A 27,861-nucleotide genomic window follows, 5' to 3' on the forward strand; every position below is an offset into this window, starting at 1 on the left:
TATACATTACATATACTATATATACATTCTTTCGTTTCTGGAAATCATAAACTTAAAAAAGTTTAGAAAAATACAATTGTTTTATGATGACCTCTCTTGGTCTCTTCCGCCCAGCAAGGCTTGTCCCAGGGGTTAGCTATGTGTCGCTCTGTCCCTAAAACTGGAGGCGTAGTGGTTTAGGCCATTGCTATGGTGCTTAGCCAAAACATCTTCCATCCATTCTCCCCTGTAGACCTTGATAGAAGGGGTCCTGACAACGGCCTCTCTTTTTTACATTTCTGTTGGTTTTCTTTGTGTGTTTTTGTGTGTTCTTTCTTCTTCCATGCTGTTTTCCTACTAGTCTTTGTTTTATTTACTAGAATAGAAACAAACAGGTCAATAGCAATGGATTTTTTTTTCATCATATATATATTTTGATATTGTACATTTTTTCAACAAAATACTTGTTCATATAATACATTCCTAGTAGAAGCACATGGGACATTAAATATATTTCTAAAGCATGGCGACAAGTCTGCATAAAAAAATGTCATAATCAATATACACAATCAAAATGTTTAATTCCATTTTTTTTTTAACAATACAACTTATATATATATATAAAGTATATACAATTCAAATCAGTAACATTTGAACTAGTTTAAATGTAATAACATTGACGAGTTGAGACTGTGAATAAAAAAGAAACACTTTAACATTAGATAGTGAGTAACTAACAGTGGAATAACCTACATGTCATGACCCTGTAACAGGCTAGGAGTTAGAACACGCAGTTATGTAGCAACTACCACCTTTATGCTTTATTCTTGTATTTTCTCACCATTAAATTAATTAAGAGTGGTAAGTGCCTTTTAATTGCCTCTACTTACATAGCAGGTAATTACATGGTAATCACACTGTAATTAAACAGGTTTTTCCCTATGGCTAGTAATACTACAGTAGATAGGTTCTAGGTTACAGATAGGTCATGTAAAATGCTGCCACGAAATACAATTTTAGAGTTCAGCAGCTGAGAGAGAAAGAGAGAAGGATAGAAAGACAGAAAGATTGTGAGAGTATGCGATGTAGAGAGAGAGAGAGAGGGAGAGAGAGAGAGAGAGAGAGAGAGAAAGAGAGAGAGAGAGAGAGAGAGAGAGAGAGAGCGAGAGAGAGAGAGAGAGGGAGAGAGAGAGAGAGAAAGAGAAAGAAAGAGGCAGACAGAAAGAAAGAGAGGGGTAGAGAGAAGGGGATAATCCCTGCAGAGGGAGAGAGTTCTGCGATACAGCGGGGGTTCTGTTGACAAGCTACATGACCGGGACTCAGTTACACTTTAAATTCGGGAGACGAGATGAGGAGGCGAGGAGAAGAGGGGGAGAGAGGAAAGGAGGAGAAGGGGGGGAGAGAGGAGAGGAGAAGGAGAGAGTCCTGGGGGCTCTTGTCTCGACAGAACCTCTTTAATTCAGGGAGATGAGTGTCAGGCACGTCAATCTTCAGAGGGAGAGCACAGAGGCCGACTTTAATTTCAGCAGTACTTTGTAGTCCCTCACCCCCTCCTCCCCCTGTTCCTCCCGGTCCTCCGGAGAGAGGAACCCAGAAACCAGCACAGCTGTGCCCTGGCTTCACCAATCAGCCCCAATAATGCTTCCCTCTCGTCTCCTGTATCGGCCGCCCCCCCCTGGCCTCACGCGGGAGGGCCTTAAAAGACCTGGTCCACAAACAAACAAAGAAATACAGTCAGCCTTCCGCAGAGGGAGGAAGGGACAAGAGGGAGGGAGGAAGCTAGAAGAATAAGAACAGAAAGAAGAAGAACCACAACAGCGGTGTGAATGGTCGTCAGTGTGGTGAAAGCTCTCTCTCTCTCCCCCCCTCTCTCTCCCCCCCTCTCGCTACCTCTCTCGGAGAGCGGAGGTGACAACATATTAATCACCTCGGGCAAATAACTGCCGGAGAAGTTAATGGGTTGAGAAGCCTCCACCGCAGCCCCCCCCCCCCCCCCCAGCTCCCTCCACCTGCCCTTGTGTGTGTGTATGTGTGTGTGATTTAGCAAAGACTTCCTCAAAGAAAGAGAGAGAGAGAAACAATTATAGAGGGAGGAAGATAGAGGAACAGAGATTGAGATGGACAGAGAGAGAGGAAAAGAGAGAGAGACAGAGAGAGAGAGAAAGACAGAGAGAGAGAGACAGAGAGAGAGAGAGGAAGGGAGAGACAGAGAGAGATAGAGAGCAAGAGAGCGATAGAGAGAGAGAGAGAGAGAGAGAGAGAGAGAGGGAGGGAGAGAGAGACAGAGAGAGAGAGAGACAGAGAGAGAGAGAAAGACAGAGAGAGAGAGACAGAGACAGAGAGACAGAAAGAGAGAGACAGAGAGAGAGAGAGAGAGAGAGAGAGAGAGAGAGAGAGAGAGAGAGAGAGAGAGAGAGAAAGACAGAGAGAGAGAGACAGAGAGACGGAGAGAGAGAGGGAGGGAGAGACAGAGAGAGAAAGAGAGCAAGAGAGCGAGAGAGAGACAGAGAGACAGAGGGAGAGAGACAGAGAGAGAGAGACAGAGAGAGAGCGAGAGAGAGAGACAGAGAGAGAGAGAGAGAAAGACAGAGAGATAGAGACACAGAGAGAAAGACAGAGAGAGAGAGAGAGAGAGAGCGAGAGAGAAAGAGAGCAAGAGAGCGAGAGAGAGAGAGAGAGAGAGGGAGGGAGAGAGAGGGAGGGAGAGACAGAGAGAGAAAGAGAGCAAGAGAGCGAGAGAGAGAGAAAGACAGAGAGATAGAGACACAGAGAGAAAGACAGAGAGAGAGAGAGAGAGAGCGAGAGAGAGAGCGAGAGAGAGAGAAAGAGAGCAAGAGAGCGAGAGAGAGAGAGAGAGAGAGGGAGGGAGAGACAGAGAGAGAAAGAGAGCAAGAGAGCGAGAGAGAGAGAGAGACAGAGAGAGAGAGGGAGGGAGAGACAGAGAGAGAAAGAGAGCGAGAGACAGACAGACAGACAGACAGACAGACAGACAGCGAATGAGAGAGATAATTCACAAAATGGGGCAAACACCAAATTAAGACTCTACATGCAGAAATGCAAAATGCTAAAATATCCTCTCTCTACAACGTAGAACACCAAATAATGCATGCAGAGCAGAATTAGGCCGATACCCGCTAATGATCAAAATACAGAAAAGAGACTAAATTCTACAACCACCTAAAAGGAAGCGATTCCCAAACCTTCCATAACAAAGCCATCACCTACCGAGAGATGAACCCGGAGAAGTGTCCCCTAAGCAAGCTGGTCCTGGGGCTCTGTTCACAAACACAAACAGACACCACAGAGCCCCAGGACAGCAACACAATTAGACCCAACCAAATCATGAGAAAACAAAAAGATAATTACTTGACGCATTGGAAAGAATTAACAAAAAAAAAAGAGCAAACTAGAATGCTATTTGTCCCTAAACAGAGAGTACACTGTGGCAGAATACCTGACCACTGTGACTGACCCAAAATTTTGCTTTGACTATGTACAGACTCAGTGAGCGTATTCTTGCTATTGAGAAAGGCCGCTGTAGGCAGACATGGCTCTCAAGAGAAGACAGGCTACGTGCTCACTGCCCACAAAATGAGGTGGAAACAGAGCTGCAAATGTGTAACCATATTAGAGACACATATTTCCCTCAGATTACACAGAACCACAAAGAATTTGAAAACAAATCTAATAACTCCCATCTCTTTTGGGTGAAATACAACAGTGTGCAATCACAGCAGCAAGATTTGAGACCTGTTGTAAATACAACCTATATATATAATTATTTATTTTCCCTTTTGTACTTTTCTATTTGCACATTGTTACACCACTGTATACAGTGCCTTGCGAAAGTATTCGGCCCCCTTGAACTTTGCGACCTTTTGCCACATTTCAGGCTTCAAACATAAAGATATAAAACTGTATTTTTTTGTGAAGAATCAACAAGAAGTGGGACACAATCATGAAGTGGAACGACATTTATTGGATATTTCAAACTCTTTTAACAAATCAAAAACTGAAAAATTGGGCGTGCAAAATTATTCAGCTCCTTTACTTTCAGTGCAGCAAACTCTCTCCAGAAGTTCAGTGAGGATCTCTGAATGATCCAATGTTGACCTAAATGACTAATGATGATAAATACAATCCACCTGTGTGTAATCAAGTCTCCGTATAAATGCACCTGCACTGTGATAGTCTCAGAGGTCCGTTAAAAGCGCAGAGAGCATCATGAAGAACAAGGAACACACCAGGCAGGTCCGAGATACTGTTGTGAAGAAGTTTAAAGCCGGATTTGGATACAAAAAGATTTCCCAAGCTTTAAACATCCCAAGGAGCACTGTGCAAGCGATAATATTGAAATGGAAGGAGTATCAGACCACTGCAAATCTACCAAGACCTGGCCGTCCCTCTAAACTTTCAGCTCATACAAGGATAAGACTGATCAGAGATGCAGCCAAGAGGCCCATGATCACTCTGGATGAACTGCAGAGATCTACAGCTGAGGTGGGAGACTCTGTCCATAGGACAACAATCAGTCGTATATTGCACAAATCTGGCCTTTATGGAAGAGTGGCAAGAAGAAAGACATTTCTTAAAGATATCCATAAAAAGTGTCATTTAAAGTTTGCCACAAGCCACCTGGGAGACACACAAAACATGTGGAAGAAGGTGCTCTGGTCAGATTAAACCAAAATTGAACTTTTTGGCAACAATGCAAGACGTTATGTTTGGTGTAAAAGCAACACAGCTGAACACACCATCCCCACTGTCAAACATGGTGGTGGCAGCATCATGGTTTGGGCCTGCTTTTCTTCAGCAGGGACAGGGAAGATGGTTAAAATTGATGGGAAGATGGATGGAGCCAAATACAGGACCATTCTGGAAGAGAACCTGATGGAGTCTGCAAAAGACCTGAGACTGGGACGGAGATTTGTCTTCCAACAAGACAATGATCCAAAACATAAAGCAACATCTACAATGGAATGGTTCAAAAATAAACATATTCAGGTGTTAGAATGGCCAAGTCAAAGTCCAGACCTGAATCCAATCGAGAATCTGTGGAAAGAACTGAAAACTGCTGTTCACAAATGCTCTCCATCCAACCTCACTGAGCTCGAGCTGTTTTGCAAGGAGGAATGGGAAAAAATGTCAGTCTCTCAATGTGCAAAACTGATAGAGACATACCCCAAGCGACTTACAGCTGTAATCGCAGCAAAAGGTGGCGCTACAAAGTATTAACTTAAGGGGGCTGAATAATTTTGCACGCCCAATTTTTCAGTTTTTGATTTGTTAAAAAAGTTTGAAATATCCAATAAATGTCGTTCCACTTCATGATTGTGTCCCACTTGTTGTTGATTCTTCACAAAAAAATACAGTTTTATATCTTTATGTTTGAAGCCTGAAATGTGGCAAAAGGTCGCAAAGTTCAAGGGGGCCGAATACTTTCGCAAGGCATTGTATGTACAGAATATGACATCTGAAATGCCTATTCTTTTGGAAGTTTTGTTAGTGTAACGTTTACTGTTCATTTTTATTGTTTATTTGTATATCAACTACTTCACTTGCTTTGGCAATGTAAACATGTTTCCCATGTCAGTTAAGCCCCTTGAATTTAAATTGAAAATTGAGAGAATGAGAGCAAGAGACAGAGATAGAGAGAGACAGACAAAAAGTAGAGAGAGAGAGGGGGGGGGGGGGCAGAGGGGGACAGAGAGAGACAGAGAGAGAGAGGGGGGGGCAGAGGGGGACAGAGAGAGACAGAGAGAGAGAGGGCGGGGGGCAGAGGGGGACAGAGAGAGACAGAGAGAGAGATGTATTCACCCTGCACACCCTAATTGACAACCAAACAAACCAAAACAAAGGCAAAGTCTTCTCATGCTTTGTTGATTTCAAAAAAGCCTTTGACTAAATCTGGCATGAGGGTCTGCTATACAAACTGATGGAAAGTGGTGTTGGGGGTAAAACATACGACATTATAAAATCCATGTACACAAACAACAAGTGTGCGGTTAAAATTGGCAAAAAACACACACATTTCTTCACACAGGGTCGTGGGGTTAGACAGGGATGCAGCTTAAGCCCCACCCTCTTCAACATATATATCAACAAATTGGCGCGGGCACTAGAAAAGTCTGCAGCACCCGGCCTCCCCCTGCTAGAATCCGAAGTCAAATGTCTGCTGTTTGCCGATGATCTGGTGCTTCTGTCACCAACCAAGGAGGGCCTACAGCAGCACCTAGATCTTATGCACAGATTCTGTCAGACCTGGGCCCTGACAGTAAATCTCAGTAAGACCAAAATAATGGTGTTCCAAAAAAGGTCCAGTCACCAGGACCACAAATACAAATTTCATCTAGACACTGTTGCCCTAGAGCACACAAAAAACTATACATACCTTGGCCTAAACATCAGCGCCACAGGTAACTTCCACAAAGCTGTGAACGATCTGAGAGACAAGGCAAGAAGGCCATTCTATGCCATCAAAAGAAACATAAATTTCAACATACCAATTAGGATTTGGCTAAAAATACTTGAATCAGTCATAGAGCCCGTTGCCCTTTATGGTTGTGAGGTCTGGGGTCCGCTCACCAACCAAGACTTCACAAAAATGGGACAAACACCAAATTGAGACTCTGCACGCAGAATTCTGCAAAAATATCCTCCGTGTACAACGTAGAACACCAAATAATGCATGCAGAGCAGAATTAGGCCGATACCCACTAATTATCAAAATCCAGAAAAGAGCCGTTAAATTCTACAACCACCTAAAAGGAAGTGATTCACAAACCTTCCATAACAAAGCCATCACCTACAGAGAGATGAATCTGGAGAAGAGTCCCCTAAGCAAGCTGGTCCTGGGGCTCTGTTCACAAACACAAACACACCCTACAGAGCCCCAGCACAACAGCACAATTAGACCCAACCAAATCATGAGAAAACAAAAAGATAATTACTTGACACATTGGAAAGAATTAACAAAAAAACTGAGAAAACTAGAATGCTATTTGGCCCTAAACAGAGAGTACACAGCGGCAGAATACCTGACCACTGTGACTGACCCAAAATTAAGGAAAGCTTTGACTATGTACAGACTCAGTGAGCATAGCCTTGCTATTGAGAAATGCTACCGTAGGCAGACATAGCTCTCAAGAGAAGACAGGCTATGTGCTCACTGCCCACAAAATGAGGTGGAAACTGAGCTGCACTTCCTAACCTCCTGCCCAATGTATGACCATATTAGAGAGACATATTTCCCTCAGATTACACAGATCCACAAAGAATTCGAAAACAAATTCAATTTTGAAAAACTCCCATATCTACTGGGTGAAATTCCACAGTGTGCCATCACAGCAGCAAGATTTGTGACCTGTTGCCACGAGAAAAGGGCAACCAGTGAAGAACACACACCATTGTAAATACAACCCATATCTATGCTTACTTATTTTATCTTGTGTCCTTTACCATTTGTACATTGTTAAAACACTGTATATATATATATATATATATAATATGACATTTGTAATGTCTTTATTGTTTTGAAACTTCTGTATGTGTGATGTTTACTGTTAATTTTTATTGTTTATTTCACTTTATATATTCACTTTATATGTTATCTACCTCACTTGCTTTGGCAATGCTAACACATGTTTCCCATGCCAATAAAGCCCTTGAATTGAATTGAATTGAGGGGGGGGGGGGGGGCAGAGGGGGACAGAGAGAGACAGAGAGAGAGATGAGCCACAGCACTGAAGGGAGTGATTGAAAAAGCTTCTTCTACTTTCCCCAATGCACAAGTGGTTATCTCCACCCTGCTACCACGAAAAGACTTCCGCCCTGCCACAATACAGCAGGTAAACGCAAGTATTTCCCGTGACTGTGCCTCAAAACCAAATGTTTTCCTGGCTTGAACAACCTCTATCACCAGGTCCACCTCTACAAGGCAGCACCTTTGCACGGACTCTAAAGGACATCGCTCTCAAATGTATCCCCAAAACTTCACACAGGAGCAACAGATCAATAGACACCCCGCCCAGACCAGCGAGACACCCTCCCAGACCTCCGGGACGGCCCCTGGACCTACACATAGAGGACCCATGACAAGAGGACATACATCCAGATCACAACACCACCAGCCACACCCTCACCCTAACCAATCAACACCACCCCAAGTCAACCATGCCCACACCCCATTTAGGCCCCCTCAGATCAGACTTATGCCCCTCCTGCCCACCCTACCCCCTCAAAGAGGGCCTCAACATGAAAGTCACATATACGCCCAGGCTGTGTGCAGGCAAACAGGCCCAACCCCCACTCTTACACTAGCCCAAGCCAATGGCATGTACCAGTGCTCAGTATGCTCTGCTCACACTTACTGCCTGAGGCCAAACCCCTCAACCAACAACATTTGACACTATATGGAACACAAAGCCTTCACTATCTCATCCTGGAATATCCAAGGCCTGAGGTCATGCCTTTGGACTAAAGAGCAAGAACCTGGACTTCTACAAAGAATTCAGTAATACAGACATTGTCATCCTGCAAGAAACCTGGTATAGAGGAGACGGACCCACTGGTTGCCCTCTAGGTTACAGAGAGCTGGTAGTCCCATCCACCAAACTACCAGGTGTGAAACAGGGAAGGGACTCAGGGGGCATGCTAATTTGGTATAGAGCAGACCTAACTCACTCCATTAAATTAATCAAAACAGGAACATTTTACATTTGGCCGGAAATTCAAAAGGAAATTATCTTAAAAAGAGAAAAATGTCCTCTTGTGTGCTACCTATATCCCCCACTAGAATCCCCATACTTTAATGAAGACAGATTCTCCATCCTGGAGGGGGAAATCAATAATTTCCAGGCCCAGGGACATGTACTAGTCTGTGGTGACCTAAATGCCAGAACTGGACAAGAACCTGACACCCTCAGCACACAGGGGGACAAACACCTGCCTGCAGGTGACAGCATTCACTCCCCCATATTCCCCCCTAGGCACAACTATGACAACATAACCAACAAAAACGGGTCACAACTCCTGCAGCTCTGTCGCACGCTGGGTATGTGCATAGTCAATGGTAGGCTTTGAGGGGACTCCTATGGTAGGTACACCTATAGCTCATCTCTTGGCAGTAGTACTGTAGACTACTTTATCACTGACCTCAACCCAGAGTCTCTCAGAGCGTTCACAGTCAGCCCACTGACACCCCTATCAGACCACAGCAAAATCACAGTCTACTTAAACAGAGCAATACTCAACCTGAGGCATCAAAGCCAAAGGAACTGTGTAACATTAAGAAATGCTATAGATGGAAGGAATGCAGTTTGGAAACCTATCAAAAAAACAATTAGGAAACAAGAAATTCAATCCCTTTTAGACAATTTCCTGGGTAAAACATTCCACTGTAATAGTGAAGGTGTAAACTTGGCAGTAGAACATCTTAACAGTATATTTGACCTCTCAGCTTCCCTATCAAATCTAAAAATCTCAAATAGAAGACCGAAGAAAATGAACAACAATGACAAATGGTTTGATGAAGATTGCAAAAATCTAGGAAAGAAATTGAGAAACCTGTCCAACCAAAAACATAGAGACCCGGAAAACCTGAGTCTAGGCCTTCACTATGGTAAATCACTAAAACAATACAGAAATACACTTCGGAAAAAGAAGGAACAGCACGTCAGAAATCAGCACAATGTAATTGAAGAATCCATAGACTCTAACCACTTCTGGGAAAATTGGAAAACACTAAACAAAAAACAATGTACTGGATGTAGAACAATGTAGAACACCAAATAATGCATGCAGAGCAGAATTAGGCCGATACAAGCTAATTATCAAAATCCAGAAAATAACTGTTAAATTCTAAAACCACCTAAAAGGAAGCGATTCCCAAACCTTCCATAACAAAGCCATCACCTACAGAGATATGTAGGTGATGGATGACCATATTAGAGACGCGTAATTTCCCTCAGATTACACAGATCCACAAAGATTTCGAAAAAAACAAACCCACATTTGATAAACTCCCATATCTACTGGGTGAAATTCCAGTGTGCCATCAGAGCAGCAAGATTTGTGACCTGTTGCCACAAGAAAAGGGCAACCAGTGAAGAACAAACACCATTGTAAATACAACCCATATTTATGTTTATTTATTTTCCCTTGTGTACTTTAACCATTTGTACATTGTTACAACACAGCATATATACATAATGTGACATTTGTAATATCTTTATTGTTTTGAAAGTTCTGTATGTGTAATGTTATCTACCTCACTTGCTTTGGCAATGTTAACACATGTTTCCCATGCCAATAAAGCCCCTTGAATTGAATTGAAATTGAGAGAGGGAGAGGGGGGCGGAGGTAGAAGGGGACAGAAAGAGACCGAGAGACACAGAGGGAGAGGGGGAGCAGAACGGGGGGGAGAGAGAGAGAGAGAGAGAGAGAGAGAGAGAGAGAGAGAGAGAGAGAGAGAGAGAGAAAGAAAGAGAGAGAGAGAAAGAAAGAGAAAGAGAGAAAGAGAGAGAGAGAGGAGAGAGAGAGAGAGAGAGAGAGAGAGAGAAAGAAAGAGAGAGAGAGAAAGAAAGAGAAAGAGAGAAAGAGAGGAGAGAGAGAGAGAGAGAGAGAGAGAAAGAAAGAGAGAGAGAGAAAGAAAGAGAGATGTAGAGAGACAGAGAGAGAGAGAGAGAGAGAGAGAGAGAGAGAGAGAGAGGAGAGAGAGAGAGAGAGAGAGAGAGAGAGAAAGAGAGAGAGAGAGAGAAAGAAAGAGAGAGAGAGAAAGAAAGAGAGATGTAGAGAGACAGAGAGAGAGAGAGAGAGAGAGAGAGAGAGAGAGACAGAGAGAGAGAGGGAGAGAGAGGAAGAAAGAGAAAGAGAGAGAAAGAGAGATGTAGAGAGACAGAGAGAGAGAGAGAGAGAGAGAGAGAGACAGAGAGAGAGAGGGAGAGAGAGGAAGAAAGAGAAAGAGAGAAAGAGAGAGAGAGAGAGAGAGAGAGAGAGAGAGAGAGAGAGAGAGAGAGAGAGAGAGAGAGAGAGAGAATTGAATAAGCATCCTTGAAAGAATAGACAAGCGTGAAGCCTGAGTTGTTTAAAGACAAAGTAGATTGAGTTTAAGGATCAACAGTTAAATTGGATATATACTTTTGCTTCATAGTGACTTTGAAAAATCAGTGCCTCCCTTGATATCGGGCCTACACCAACGAGAACATTTCTCTTCTGTTCAGAGGCAGAGCAACAGTAACATACAGGACCAAGTATTGATAAAGTAGTGTAGCCTGATACAGGAAAGTTTCTGAGCATATCTGAAAAAACAAAACGTAATAACACACAAGACATAACACAATAAATACATTGTGATGATGACCACTTGACAGGGGAGAACACATACAAAAGAGAGTTTGCAATACGTGTGTACATAAATACATTATTTTGAGGATTTTTTTTTTTTTGCTTGTTGTTTTTATAAAATATTTTTAAAGAAATGTAAAACGACGGAACAAAGTTGCACAAAACACACTTTTAAACGACTCTGTTAGCGACACATGAAAAATGAATATGTCGAATGAATCAACACACACACAAAAAAGCACAACAGAAAAAGTATATTTCTCTTCCTATGTCACAACTGCACATCAAGTTTGGCTTTTTTCTTTCAATGGTTAAGACAATGTGATTCCTATAGTCGAGTTTCTGAATAATTTGTGGGCCATGAACTGGATCTCACTTGGCTGTAGGACCGTGGCTCGTTTCAGAACCTCTACCACAACACTGTCACCTGGTATTCCGTTGAGAAAATATGTCTCTGTTACTTTACATGGGAGAGATAATTATGATTTATAAAGCAGACAAACTTCCCAGCCAGTGAGAGTTATATAAACATGAGCGTGGGCTGATGGTGGTGTATGGGCTATGGAAATTGACTTGGGTCCAACGGAATGGCAATAAAGTATGAATAAATGGATTGTGGGGGAAGAGGAAGAGACTAGCTGAGAGAGCCGATGGCAGCCATTTTGTGTCTGGCCCGTGGCCCATGGTGCCATCTTACAAATGACTGCATTAACAGAGCCAATTAAAGTGGCAATCATTTAATGGCCACCTACGCAGCCGTGCGAGACTGGGACTTTCATCACGTCAATCGGCCGTAAGGCAGTAATATTCAGTTAGAGCAATCTGGCCAGTGGACCGACTCAGCTCTGCTCGACTCTCAATAAAACATGCCACCACTCAGCACTGACTGGGTATTAGGAACAAAAGCTCTAGGAGGAGAGGAGTTATTCTTTTGAAAATAAATACACTGAATCGCTTTAATTTAATGGCAGCTATCAATAGTAGTTCTTTGTAGATAATTGTACAAAAAAGTTTGTAATAAAAATAAAAAAAAGAGAGAATAAATGTTTGATTTTCCACCAATTTTTCTAAATGTATTTTGGTTTTCATAAACTAAAGAACACATGCTTTCCAGGACAGGTCTCTCTCCCTTCACCCGAAATGAAGGTGCAGACAGAGTGATGGGGGACATGAAGATGCAGACAGAGTGATGGGGGACATGAAGGTGCAGACAGAGTGATGGGGGACATGAAGGTGAAGACAGAGTGATGGGGGACATGAAGGTGCAGACAGAGTGATGGGGGACATGAAGGTGAAGACAGAGTGATGGGGGACATGAAGGTGCAGACAGAGTGATGGGGGACATGAAGGTGCAGACAGAGTGATGGGGGACATGAAGATGCAGACAGAGTGATGGGGGACATGAAGATGCAGACAGAGTGATGGGGGACATGAAGGTGCAGACAGAGTGATGGGGGACATGAAGGTGCAGACAGACTGATGGGGGACATGAAGGTGCAGACAGAGTGATGGGGGACATGAAGGTGCAGACAGAGTGATGGGGGACATGAAGGTGCAGACAGAGTGATGGGGGACATGAAGGTGCAGACAGAGTGATGGGGACAAGAAGGTGCAGACAGAGTGATGGGGGACATGAAGGTGCAGACAGAGTGATGGGGGACATGAAGGTGCAGACAGAGTGATGGGGACAAGAAGGTGCAGACAGAGTGATGGGGGACATGAAGGTGCAGACAGAGTGATGGGGGACATGAAGGTGCAGACAGAGTGATGGGGGACATGAAGATGCAAATAGAGTGATGGGGGACATGAAGATGCAGAGAGAGTGATGGGGGACATGAAGGTGCAGACAGAGTGATGGGGGACATGAAGGTGCAGACAGAGTGATGGGGACAAGAAGGTGCAGACAGAGTGATGGGAGACATGAAGGTGCAGACAGACTGATGGGGGACATGAAGATGCAGACAGAGTGATGGGGACATGAAGGTGCAGACAGAGTGATGGGGGACATGAAGGTGCAGACAGACTGATGGGGGACATGAAGGTGCAGACAGAGTGATGGGGGACATGAAGATGCAGACAGAGTGATGGGGACATGAAGGTGCAGACAGAGTGATGGGGGACATGAAGGTGCAGACAGACTGATGGGGGACATGAAGGTGCAGACAGAGTGATGGGGGACATGAAGGTGCAGACAGAGTGATCGGGGACATGAAGGTGCAGACAGAGTAATGGGGACATGAAGGTGCAGACAGAGTGATGGGGGACATGAAGGTGTAGACAGAGTGATGGGGGACATGAAGATGCAGACAGAGTGATGGGGGACATGAAGGTGCAGACAGAGTGATGGGGACATGAAGGTGCAGACAGAGTGATGGGGGACATGAAGGTGCAGACAGAGTGATGGGGGACATGAAGATGCAGACAGAGTGATGGGGGACATGAAGGTGCAGACAGAGTGATGGGGGACATGAAGGTGCAGACAGAGTGATGGGGGACATGAAGGTGCAGACAGAGTGATGGGGACAAGAAGGTGCAGACAGAGTGATGGGGGACATGAAGGTGCAGACAGAGTGATGGGGACATGAAGGTGCAGACAGAGTGATGGGGACAAGAAGGTGCAGACAGAGTGATGGGGGACATGAAGGTGCAGACAGAGTGATGGGAGACATGAAGGTGCAGACAGAGTGATGGGGGACATGAAGATGCAAATAGAGTGATGGGGGACATGAAGATGCAGAGAGAGTGATGGGGGACATGAAGGTGCAGACAGAGTGATGGGGGACATGAAGGTGCAGACAGAGTGATGGGGACAAGAAGGTGCAGACAGAGTGATGGGAGACATGAAGGTGCAGACAGACTGATGGGGGACATGAAGATGCAGACAGAGTGATGGGGACATGAAGGTGCAGACAGAGTGATGGGGGACATGAAGGTGCAGACAGACTGATGGGGGACATGAAGGTGCAGACAGAGTGATGGGGGACATGAAGATGCAGACAGAATGATGGGGACATGAAGGTTCAGACAGAGTGATGGGGGACATGAAGGTGCAGACAGACTGATGGGGGACATGAAGGTGCAGACAGAGTGATGGGGACATGAAGGTGCAGACAGAGTGATGGGGGACATGAAGGTGCAGACAGAGTGATGGGGGACATGAAGGTGCAGACAGAGTAATGGGGACATGAAGGTGCAGACAGAGTGATGGGGGACATGAAGGTGCAGACAGAGTGATGGGGGACATGAAGGTGCAGACAGAGTGATGGGGGACATGAAGGTGCAGATGGACTGATGGGGACATGAAGGTGCAGACAGAGTGATGGGGACATGAAGGTGCAGACAGAGTGATGGGGGACATGAAGGTGCAGACAGAGTGATGGGGGACATGAAGGTGCAGACAGAGTGATGGGGACAAGAAGGTGCAGACAGAGTGATGGGAGACATGAAGGTGCAGACAGACTGATGGGGGACATGAAGATGCAGACAGAGTGATGGGGACATGAAGGTGCAGACAGAGTGATGGGGGACATGAAGGTGCAGACAGACTGATGGGGGACATGAAGGTGCAGACAGAGTGATGGGGGACATGAAGATGCAGACAGAATGATGGGGACATGAAGGTTCAGACAGAGTGATGGGGGACATGAAGGTGCAGACAGACTGATGGGGGACATGAAGGTGCAGACAGAGTGATGGGGACATGAAGGTGCAGACAGAGTGATGGGGGACATGAAGGTGCAGACAGAGTGATGGGGGACATGAAGGTGCAGACAGAGTAATGGGGACATGAAGGTGCAGACAGAGTGATGGGGGACATGAAGGTGCAGACAGAGTGATGGGGGACATGAAGGTGCAGACAGAGTGATGGGGGACATGAAGGTGCAGATGGACTGATGGGGACATGAAGGTGCAGACAGAGTGATGGGGACATGAAGGTGCAGACAGAGTGATGGGGGACATGAAGGTGCAGACAGAGTGATGGGGGACATGAAGGTGCAGACAGACTGATGGGGACATGAAGGTGCAGACACTGATGGGAAGAAAGAAGAAAATAATTGTGTTTTATCGACCAATGTCCTTCCCTATCTATCCTCTGCAGTCATACTACCCAGAATGCTTTCGGCTCCAAGCGCTCTTTGAGTTTTAGGAGCATCGTAAAGGGGAACAGAGCTAGGGTCGTTTAAAATTGGGCTTGTCTACTTCAAAACATAAATATAACAACAAAAATGCAAAACAACATAAAAATAAAACAATTTCTCAGAGACCTGATTCGCCTCCTCTAGGTTATTTGGACACATTGTATACACACATACATGTAATAGAGCAACAATACATTTCGCATGGTCATCTGACCAAAGACACATAGAATCACAAGATAAGCCAGTTGCGTCTACACTGGCACCTTTTCCCTACATAGTGCACTACTTTAGACCCACTGTTTGACCCACTGTTTGACCCACTGTTTGACCCACTGTTTGACCCACTGTTTAATCCACTGTTTGACCCACTGTTTGACCCACTGTTTAATCCACTGTTTGACCCACTGTTTGACCCACTGTTTGATCCACTGTTTAACCCACTGTTTGACCCACTGTTTGACCCACTGTTTGACCCACTGTTTAATCCACTGTTTGACCCACTGTTTGACCCACTGTTTGATCCACTGTTTGATCCACTGTTTGACCCACTGTTTGACCCACTGTTTAATCCACTGTTTGACCCACTGTTTGACCCACTGTTTAATCCACTGTTTGACCCACTGTTTGACCCACTGTTTGACCCACTGTTTGACCCACTGTTTGATCCACTGTTTAACCCACTGTTTGACCCACTGTTTGACCCACTGTTTGACCCACTGTTTAATCCACTGTTTAACCCACTGTTTGATCCACTGTTTGATCCACTGTTTAACCCACTGTTTGACCCACTGTTTGACCCACTGTTTGACCCACTGTTTGATCCACTGTTTGACCCACTGTTTGACCCACTGTTTAATCCACTGTTTGACCCACTGTTTGACCCACTGTTTGACCCACTGTTTAATCCACTGTTTGACCCACTGTTTGATCCACTGTTTAACCCACTGTTTGACCCACTGTTTAATCCACTGTTTGACCCACTGTTTGACCCACTGTTTAATCCACTGTTTGACCCACTGTTTGACCCACTGTTTGACCCACTGTTTAATCCACTGTTTGATCCACTGTTTGATCCACTGTTTGACCCACTGTTTAACCCACTGTTTGACCCACTGTTTGACCCACTGTTTGACCCACTGTTTGACCCATATAGATCGTGATACATGTTTGTGAAAGGAATAACATTTTGTTTCATTTTTCTAGATTTTCTCAATCTAATAATAATAGATAATATCACTATAATCCATTTGATATACTAATAAATACTATGCTGTGACACTTCTATAATAGCACACTAGTACTGTATGTAAATTATTCTAGGAAAAGACTAAAATCTTGTAGAAATACAAAAACAAGGAAAACAAGAGTAAATTTGGGAAGAATTCAGTAAAGTGCAAATAGGAAGATATATGAGGAATGAAATATATAGTAATATTAAGATTATTCATAATAAAAGTCAACATATGCAACACGAGAGAATTATTTACATAATAAAATCAGAGCAGCAGCAGAGTTGATATCCTTCTCGCACAGAACAGCTGTTTTTACACTGTGAGGTCAAAGGTCTATTGAGAGTGATGTAGACAGATACGTTTGACTATAAGAATATATGTAGATATATTTTGCGCGTGAGCCGAGCTGGTCAAAGACGTTTTGTCATGAAACACCAACAGGTTACAGTGTAGAGAATATCTCTTCCAGTATGAACAGCACCCTACACAACAAGTCGTAACATTTTAAGCACCCTCGTGCCCTCTCCTTTGCCCTTGTATGAAGAATACAGATGGTATAGCAACAACGGGATAGACCATATTTATTGTGGTACTGTGAATCCATAGAGCAGGCATTAGGATGGAAACAGTCAACCAATAGCTAGGCCATTAGGACGGGAACAGTCAAACAATAGCCAGGCCATTGAGCAGGCATTAGGACGGGAACAGTCAACCAATAGCCAGGCCATTGAGCAGGCATTAGGACGGGAACAGTCAAACAATAGCCAGGCCATTGAGCAGGCATTAGGACGGGAACAGTCAACCAATAGCTAGGCCATTGAGCAGGCATTAGGATGGGAACAGTCAACCAATAGCTAGGCCATTGAGCAGGCATTAGGATGGGAACAGTCAAACAATAGCTAGGACATTGAGCAGGCATTAGGATGGGAACAGTCAAACAATAGCTAGGCCATTGAGCAGGCATTAGGATGGCAACTGTCAATGTCATATATTTCCATTTGTTTCCGTATCTTCTAAATATATGGCTCTGGTTACAAACATTGAGGATCGAGGATAAAATGTGTGAAAGACACAGAAGCCAGTCAGACACATGTTTATGAGTGAAGGAGTAGAATGACACATGAGGAAACACTACTAGCTCAACCTAGTTAAAGGGAAAGAGGGATACCCCTTTCAACTGAAATGTGTCACTCTGAATCAACTCTGAATCAACTCTGAATCAACTCTGAATCAACTCTGGAATGTGTCACTCTGAATCAACTCTGAATCAACTCTGGAATGTGTCACTCTGAAATGTGTCACTCTGAATCAACTCTGAAATGTGTCACTCTGAATCAACTCTGGAATGTGTCACTCTGAATCAACTCTGAAATGTGTCACTCTGAATCAACTCTGAAATGTGTCACTCTGAATCAACTCTGGAATGTGTCACTCTGAAATGTGTCACTCTGAATCAACTCTGAAATGTGTCACTCTGAAATGTGTCACTCTGAATCAACTCTGAAATGTGTCACTCTGAATCAACTCTGAAATGTGTCACTCTGAATCAACTCTGGAATGTGTCACTCTGAAATGTGTCACTCTGAATCAACTCTGAAATGTGTCACTCTGAAATGTGTCACTCTGAATCAACTCTGAAATGTGTCACTCTGAATCAACTCTGGAATGTGTCACTCTGAAATGTGTCACTCTGAATCAACTCTGAAATGTGTCACTCTGAATCAACTCTGGAATGTGTCACTCTGAAATGTGTCACTCTGAATCAACTCTGGAATGTGTCACTCTGAAATGTGTCACTCTGAATCAACTCTGGAATGTGTCACTCTGAAATGTGTCACTCTGATTCAACTCTGAAATGTGTCACTGAATCAACTCTGGAATGTGTCACTCTGAAATGTGTCACTCTGAATCAACTCTGGAATGTGTCACTCTGAAATGTGTCACTCTGAATCAACTCTGAAATGTGTCACTCTGAATCAACTCTGGAATGTGTCACTCTGAAATGTGTCACTCTGAATCAACTCTGAAATGTGTCACTCTGAATCAACTCTGGAATGTGTCACTCTGAAATGTGTCACTCTGAATCAACTCTGAAATGTGTCACTCTGAATCAACTCTGGAATGTGTCACTCTGAACTGTGTCACTCTGAATCAACTCTGGAATGTGTCACTCTGAAGAGAGGTGCGGGTGGGGGGGGCTGCCATAATCAACATCCACGTCTACAGAGCCCGGGGAACAGTGGGTTAACTTCCTTGTTCAGGGGCAGAACGACACATTTTTACCATGTCAGCTCGGGGATACGATCCCAGCAACCTTTCGGTTACTGGCCCAAATCTCTAACCACTAGGCGTGAGGAAGTGGTGTACGAGCCATGAATGAGGTTCTTAAGTTTGACATTTAGCAGAACCCCCAAGGACATGAAGAGAGAGAGTTATGAGATAACCTCTAACAGTAGAGGAAGTGAAGGTGAGGAAGGAGAGAGTTTATCCAATCCATATTTCCCAATGGCCTCCTCCTAGGAGAATCTGCAGTAATGGACACAACAGCCATGGCATTGGACAAAAGAGGTGTGTGTGTGTGTGTATCTACGTGCGTGTGGGTGTGTGTGTAGTCAGTCTGGTGGATCTTCCAATGAGATCAGTGCTTATTGACTGAGCTCTGTTGTCTCTAATCTGTTACTATCCTCTACACAGTCTTCTTCCCTCGACGCCCACCACAACTGACTTCCCTCATTACCATCCAATCACACAGCGCAAGTGTGTGTGTGTGGATGACAATGTGTCTGTTTGTCTGTATAAGTGTGCACGTGTGTGTGTGTGGATGACAATGTGTCTGTTTGTCTGTATAAGTGTGCAGGTGTGTGTGTGTGTCCTAGACGAGGGGAATAACCAGCATTGTAAGGTTGTTGGACTAAGAGATCCTATTTCACAACGAGGTTATTGGTTCACCTCCCTCTCCATTCTCACAATGACCTGCTCCCTCTCCCTCTCTCTCTCTCCCTCCCACCCTCTTTCTCACCAGTGACTGGACTTCTTTAAACACTGCAGGGCCTGCCAGCAAGGTGAAAAATGTGCCGTTCTGCCTTTGAGCAAGGCAGATAACCCCCAACTTCTCTCTCTGGGTACCGTGGATGTCAATAAAGGCAGCCCCCCCCCCCCCCCCCCCTGATTCAGAGGGGCTAAATTACTCCTGCACCTCTCTGATTCAGAGGGGCTAAATGACCCCTGCACCTCTCTGATTCAGAGGGGCTAAATGACCCCTGCACCTCTCTGATTCAGAGGGGTTGGGTTAAATGACCCATGCACCTCTTTGATTCAGAGGGGTTGGGTTAAATGACTCCTGCACCTCTCTGATTCAGAGGGGTTGGGTTAAATGACCCATGCACCTCTCTGATTCAGAGGGGTTGGGTTAAATGACCCCTGCACCTCTCTGATTCAGAGGGGTTGGGTTAAATGACCCCTGCACCTCTCTGATCCAGAAGGGTTAAATTACTCCTGCACCTCTCTGATTCAGAGGGGTTAAATGACTCCTGCACCTCTGATTCAGAGGGGTTGGGTTAAATGACCCCTGCACCTCTCTGATTCAGAGGGGTTGGGTTAAATGACCCCTGCACCTCTCTGATCCAGAAGGGTTAAATGACTCCTGCACCTCTCTGATTCAGAGGGGTTAAATGACTCCTGCACCTCTGATTCAGAGATGACTCCTGCACATCTCTGATTCAGAGGGGTTGGGTTAAATGCAGAAGACTCATCTTGGATGAATGCTTTCAGTTGTACAACTGACCGGGTACAACTGACCAGGTATCCCCTTCTCCTTGTGCAGTAAAACACACTAGCCTTTCTCTTCTCTTAAATCCTACCTCATCCCCATACTGTTTTTATTTATTTACTTTTCTGCTCTTTTGCACACCAATATACATGACCATCTGATCATTTATCACTCCAGTGTTAATCTGCAAAATTGTAATTATTCGCCTACCTCCTCATGCCTTTTGCCCACAATGTATATAGACTCTTTTTTTTTTCTACTGTGTTACTGACTTGTTTATTGTTTACTCCATGTGTAACTCTGTGTTGTCTGTTCACACTGCTATGCTTTATCTTGGCCAGGTCGCAGTTGTAAATGAGAACTTGTTCTCAACTAGCCTACCTGGTTAAATAAAGGTGTTCTCAACTGGCCCACCTGGTTAAATAAAGGTGTTCTCAACTAGCCTACCTGGTTAAATAAAGGTGAAATAAAAAAAATATATAAAAAAATATGTACCATTTGAAAAACAGCAAATGCCTTCAACATCCTCTTTGTTGAATAGTGTTACTTGTTCAAAGATATTGTTCAGTTTGGCACGGCAAAAAAATATAATGGATATGAATTGAAGATACTGTATGTAATGACTCTCTTTCTAAAAAGAAAAACTGACCAATGAAATATCTAATAATAATAATAATCTGTTTGTTATGTTGTAGTATTATTGCTTATTTTGTAGAAAGCCGTTCTGTGGAGATGGGATACCTTCTGCTTTTGGCTCAGTGCCACAATCAATGCTCTCGCTCTGACACACTACTGCTACAGCAATGGCAGCCACAGCTCTCCTTCTCCCCCCTCTCTTCTTACTACACATCATTCTAGGATACATCACTTCCTGTCAGCCATTTTGTCACAGATCAACCTCTTGTAGCTGAGTGCTTTTATGTTTATGTCATTAGCCTAGCGTCCCAAATGGCACCCTATTTCCTAAATAGTGCACTACTTTTGCCCAGATCCTTACTGGCCCAGGTTAAATGTAGTGCACTGCATAGAGAATAGGGGTGCCAAATTGAATGCCTGTATCATTTACTTACTTAATAAAACCCAGTTTGAAATGTGTTGCTTCAACGGGAATTGCTGAACATTAGCGCTCTTAATGTACATTGGGAAAATGACAAATGGCAACGTTAATAGTAGTGACCCGTCCCACAGGAACCCAGTTTGATGACATAAACTCAGAGGAATATAGAGTAGCAGCATTTTTGTTTTTTTTTCCCGTTGGTAAAATCCCTCGGTATGATTCCCATTATACAGGCTTTATACAGACAATATCAGCCTATTGTCAACCATTTATAATACTATTGTTAATGAGATTATAATTTCTAATCATTAAATGTGTTAAATTAATGACAATATTTTGGCTTTATTGGAAAGAGAAAGACCTATTCCCTCGTATCCAACTTTTCTTTCTTTCTTTCTTTCTTTCTTTCTTTCTTTCTTTCTTTCTTTCTTTCTTTCTTTCTTTCTTTCTTTCTTTCTTTCTTTCTTTCTTTCTTTCTCTTTCTTTCTTTCTTTCTTTCTCTCTTTCTTTCTTTCTTTCTCTCTTTCTTTCTCTCTCTCTCTTTCTTTCTCTCTCTCTCTTTTTATTTCTTTGTCTCGCTCCAGCACCACTTTCTTTCTCACGTTCTAGAAACCATCAATCTCAACCCAGAGCAACACATTCAAATCAATACAGGAAATAAACAAGAGCATCGTCATTTTCCAAAATCAGTACAGCACATCGATGACAGACAATGCACATAGTCAGATAAAACTCTTAAAAGTAGACATCAACTTGAGAGTCCTGACAAGGTGGTCATGTGTTTAGTTGACCTGGAGTTGTTTTGCTCTAGTTTTAGTTTTCCATTGAAGAGGACGGAGGTGTTTAGTTTGATGGTTTTTTTTTTCTGGGGGGTGGAAGGAGGGAGGAGGGGGGGGGGGGGGGGGGGGCGTTTGTCCCTCTCTCTCGCTCTAGTACGGAGTGAAGCGACTGCAGCCTCCTCTGTATAGGCTAGCCTGCAACATCAAAGATGAAAAAAAAGCTCCAATCAGTATTCAGTATAGGAAGCTTGGGTTATGTGCTGCGTTCGAGTGCTCGTCGGAATTAGGAAACTCTGACATTTCTGACTTGCTAACTGGTTGAACGTGGGATGTGTATAACTACAACCTGTTAGTAGGTCGGAAATGTACGATTTTCCTAGTTCTGACTGGCATGTGAATGCAGCAATATCATATTATATTGGCTTCTTCTTTTTCTCCCTCAAAACTTTCTTCCCTTTTTTCATTTTTTTTTTTTTTGTTGCAATGGTTGGAGTGTTGGTGGAGATTTAGAGGAGATGGGTACCAAAGACTTGGAAGTGACTGTGTTTGTGTGCATGCGTACACTATGCATGTTTTGTTATGTTTGTGAGAAAGGAATGGAAGGACTTGAGAAGTGATTAGTGGTGTGGTTCAAACTAAGCAGTGACTAAATTCTCAAAAGTTTTGCTCCAGTCCTCAATTGAAACTACAAACTCTAAATAGGTCATTGAATCAGATATACAGTAGTTAATTCTCTTTCATGTCCAGATCACGATTTAAACCGAGCCTGCACCACTCTCTCTTTCCCTGATCTCTCTGCCCCTCCACCCCTATCTCTGCCCCTCCACCTCTCTTTCTGTCCCCCTCCACCCCTCTCTCTGCCCCTCCACCCCTCTGTCTGTCCCTCCACCCCTCTCTCTGTACCCTCCACCCCTCTCTCTGCCCCTCCACCCCTCTTTCTGTACCCCTCCACCCCTCTGTCTGCCCCTCCACCCCTCTCTCTGCCCCTCCACCCCTCTTTCTGTACCCCTCCACCCCTCTCTCTGCCCCTCCACCCCTCTTTCTGTACCCCTCCACCCCTCTCTCTGCCCCTCCACCCCCCCTCCACCCCTCTCTCTGTACCCTCCACCCCTCTCTCTGCCCCTCCACCCCTCTTTCTGTACCCCTCCACCCCTCTCTCTGCCCCTCCACCCCTCTTTCTGTACCCCTCCACCCCTCTTTCTGCCCCTCCACCCCTCTTTCTGTACCCCTCCACCCCTCTCTCTGCCCCTCCACCCCTCTTTCTGTCCTCCTCCACCCCTCTCTCTGCCCCTCCACCCCTCTCTCTGTACCCTCCACCCCTCTCTCTGCCCCTCCACCCCTCTTTCTGTCCCCCTCCACCCCTCTTTCTGTCCCCCTCCACCCCTCTCTCTGCCCCTCCACCCCTCTTTCTGTACTCCTCCACCCCTCTCTCTGCCCATCCACCCCTCTTTCTGTACCCCTCCACCCCTCTGTCTGCCCCCCACCCTCTTTCTGTACCCCTCCACCCCTCTGTCTGCCCTCCCCACCCATCTCTCTGTCCCCACCTACCCCTCTCTCTGCCCCCCTACCACTCTCTCTGCCCCATACCCCTATGTCTGTCCCCCCCACCCCTCACTCTGCCCCAAGCATGTTATCCAAGTATCCTAATACAGACCTAGTACATCAAACATCATTATATATAATTAAATATTTCTCTCTCCCTCTCTCTCGCTTTCTCAGTAAGTGGTTGTGCTTGTTCAGTGGGTCTACAAGATGGCATTTTGCCATCTTGTGTATTTAGTTACTTCTTGTTCTTCCTTAGGGCTCGATTTAATCCGTATCACGGAAGTTCAGGGCAATGTTTCCACGTTTGCGGAGGCTGCATTTCTGGTAAACGCTGAATCAAGCTCATATAGCGTTTGGTCCAGATTGATACTTTACCCCATCCTCTTCTATTCCTATTCAGCCCCTCAATCTTTCTCCAAAGACACTGTCATTTTTACTGTAGTGGTGAGTGGATCAATGTTTGTTTTGTTTTGAGGTCACTGTGTTTAGGAGTGGTGGTGGTAGAAATGTGCAGTGTACGTGTAATTGAATGCATAATGTAATATAATGCGTAATGTAATATAATGTGTAATGTAATATAATGTAATGTGTAATATAATGCGTAATGTAATATAATGTGTAATGTAATATAATGTAATGTGTAATATAATGCGTAATGTAATATAATGTGTAATGTAATATAATGTGTAATGTGTAATGTGTAATGTAATATAATGTGTAATGTGTAATGTGTAATGTAATATAATGTGTAATGTGTAACGTGTAATGTCATGTGGAATGTGGAATGTAATGTGGAATGTGAAATGTGATGTGGAATGTGGAATGTGATGTGGAATGTGTAACGTGATGTGGAATGTAATATAATGTGTAATGTAATGTGTAATGTAATGTGTAATGTAATATAATGTGTAATGTAATGTGTAATGTAATGTGTAATGTAATATAATGTAATGTGTAATATAATGCGTAATGTAATATAATGTGTAATGTGTAATGTGTAATGTAATGTAATGTGTAATGTAATGTGTAATGTGTAACATGATGTGTAATGTGTAATGTGTTATGTGATGTGTCATGTAATGTGTAATGTGGAATGTAATGTGATGTGTACTGTAATGTGTAATGTAATGTGTAATGTGGAATGTAATGTGATGTGTACTGTAATGTGTAATGTAATGTGTAATGTAATGTGATGTGTAATGTGTAATGTAATGTGTAATGTAATGTGTAACGTGATGTGTAATGTAATGTAATGTGTAATGTGTAACATGATGTGTAATGTGTAATGTGTTATGTAATGTAATGTGTAATGTAATGTGTAATGTAATGTGTAATGTAATGTGTAATGTAATGTGATGTGTAATGTGTAATGCAATGTAATGTAATGTGTAATGTAATGTGATGTGTAATGTGTAATGCAATGTAATGTAATGTGTAATGTAATGTAATGTGTAATGTAATGTGTAATGTAATGTGTAATGTAATGTGATGTGTAATGTGTAATGCAATGTAATGTGTAATGTAATGTAATGTGTAATGCAATGTAATGTGTTATGTAATGTAATGTGTAATGTAATGTGTAATGTAATGTGTAATGTAATGTGATGTGTAATGTGTAATACAATGTAATGTAATGTGTAATGTAATGTAATGTGTAATGCAATGTAATGTGTAATGTAATGTAATGTGTAATGTAATGTGTACCTGCAGCTAAGGAAAAGGGAGGTGAATTTGGAAGGAGAAAAAAGAAGTGAATGAATAAGAGAATAGAGAAACACAGTTTTAATTAAGTAAATGTAGAACAACAAATGGTTTTATAATTAATGAAGGCTTTTAGCTAGCAGCTGCACGATGGGGGGAGGTCGCTCGGTCGGGAGAGGAAGGGGGGTGCGATTTCCGGCATCACGCGCGTGTCTGCACACAACACCCTGCACATCTGTCTAAGGCAAGAACTCTACACAGATCAGCTCCTCAGACAGAGCTAAGGGGAGCTGCGTGCCACGGGGACCATTTGTCTGTCTCTATTTTTCATCTTTGTGTTTTTTGTTTTTATGTTTTTCTTTCTTTCTTTAATCTCTCACGGCACGCCACTGCGCGAGCTTGATGGTCGTTAATCTTTGGAGGAAGTCCCTACTCACACCCGCAAAAGAAAACACATAGTTCTTTATTTTTGTCTTTTTTTGGGGGGGGGGGGGGGGGGCTCTCGTTATTTATTTATTTTTCATCTTTGATGTTAGCTGCAAAAGCTAGCTAAAAACAAACATTAACCAATTAACTATTTCCTCCTGTGGAAATTGAGGAGAATCCTCTCATAATAGAGGATGTGGCGGTCTCATTGGGATTTTTTTAAGAGCTTCAGGCCAATGACATTGAAAAGGGACTTAAAGAGAATAAAGCAACGACATCTCTGGTTCATTTACTGAAGTGGCGACAGCTGTTGAATCTCACATAGAAAACATGCCATAGAAAATCACACAGTGACAGAGTCAGCTGCTTCCAGGAAATCAAAACATTTAAACTCTCCCATGTGTCCATTCTACTTTCATTTACAGTATATGCATCCGTACATAATAAGTACATATTACATGATATAAATACAATGCATGATAAATGCAAAACTCTCTGTGGTGCTTGGACTACTACTCTGTATCCCAAATGGCCCCCTTTTCTCTATATAGTGGACCACTTTGACCAAGTCCCTATAGGGAGTAGGGAGTCCTGTGGGATGCAGTGTTTAAGTGTGTTTCACGTTTTAGTAAGCAGTGGTCATGGTAACAGAAGAGGACAGAGGACTCACCATAGTACCCACACTGTACGTGGCTGCAGGACCAATCGTGTGGTGATATGGGTCCGCTGTTGCATAGACTCTCCCATAACTGTATGGGAGAGAGGAGAGAGAGAGGCGAGAGTGGAGAGAGAGGAGAGAGAGGAGAGAGGAGAGAGGAGAGAGGAGAGAGAGAGGAGAGAGAGGAGAGAGAGGAGAGAGGAGAGAGAGAGGAGAGAGGAGAGAGGAGAGAGAGGAGAGAGGAGAGAGAGGAGAGAGAGGAGAGAGGAGAGAGGAGAGAGAGAGGAGAGAGGAGAGAGGAGAGAGAGGAGAGAGAGGAGAGAGGAGAGAGGAGAGAGAAGAGAGAGGAGAGAGAGGAGGGAGGAGAGAGAGGAGAGAGAGGAGAGAGGAGAGAGGAGAGAGGAGAGAGAGGAGAGAGAGGAGAGAGAAGAGAGAGGAGAGAGAGGAGGGAGGAGAGAGAGGAGAGAGAGAGAGAGAGAGGAGAGAGAGGAGAGAGAGGAGAGAGGAGAGAGAAGAGAGAGGAGAGAGAGGAGGGAGGAGAGAGAGGAGAGAGAAGAGAGAGGAGAGAGAGGAGGGAGGAGAGAGAGGAGAGAGAGGAGAGAGGAGAGAGGAGAGAGGAGAGAGAGGAGAGAGAGGAGAGAGGAGAGAGGAGAGAGAAGAGAGAGGAGAGAGAGGAGGGAGGAGAGAGAGGAGAGAGACCACACCATCGTCTTACAACGTATCTTAGGCTACATACGTGAAGTGTGTTCAGGATTGATTGTAATCAATGACATGATGTTTATTGTTTTAGACAAAAAACGGATATTCATTCACATTCAAATTGATAATTAATTAATTGTTTATTCTAACGGACCTAACCCCAAACATCTGCACATTGATTAAATTAGGCCCTTAAGAGTTTTGATAACAGACAATTAGTGTCGAGACAGAAAAATAACGAACATGAGACACTACCGCACTGATGTCCAGAGACTAGATCTCTTAGTAACGTTACAGACAGCCCTGCCTCTGGTGTCCAGAGACTAGATCTCTTAGTAACGTTACAGACAGCCCTGCCTCTGGTGTCTAGAGACTAGATCTCTTAGTAACGTTACAGACAGCCCTGCCTCTGGTGTCTAGAGACTAGATCTCTTAGTAACGTTACAGACATCCCTGCCTCTGGGGTCCAGAGACTAGATCTCTTAGTAACGTTACAGACAGCCCTGCCTCTGGTGTCTAGAGACTAGATCTCTT

The 27,861-nt window shown here is 43.9% G+C and overlaps 1 protein-coding gene across 3 annotated transcripts in view; it reads right to left on the minus strand.

Annotated features, from left to right (window-relative positions):
- Positions 1-306: 306 nt before the first annotated feature.
- LOC110499443 (RNA binding protein fox-1 homolog 3-like) overlaps positions 307-27,861 on the minus strand; it is a 141,197-nt gene continuing 113,642 nt past the window's right edge. For 2 of the 3 annotated variants that reach the window (XM_036956300.1, XM_036956299.1), the window contains 2 exons: positions 26,641-26,719; positions 22,398-22,493 (listed from right to left, as the gene is read on the minus strand). In XM_036956300.1, coding sequence (XP_036812195.1) covers positions 22,449-22,493; positions 26,641-26,719 — 124 coding nt within the window. In that variant the 3' untranslated portion in view covers positions 22,398-22,448. Of the gene's footprint in view, positions 356-22,397; positions 22,494-26,640; positions 26,720-27,861 lie in introns of those variants that run through there. The other variant, XM_036956298.1, reaches the window with a different exon arrangement.

This window comes from Oncorhynchus mykiss, chromosome 20 (genome assembly GCF_013265735.2).
Source record: "Oncorhynchus mykiss isolate Arlee chromosome 20, USDA_OmykA_1.1, whole genome shotgun sequence".
NCBI lineage: Eukaryota > Metazoa > Chordata > Actinopteri > Salmoniformes > Salmonidae > Oncorhynchus > Oncorhynchus mykiss.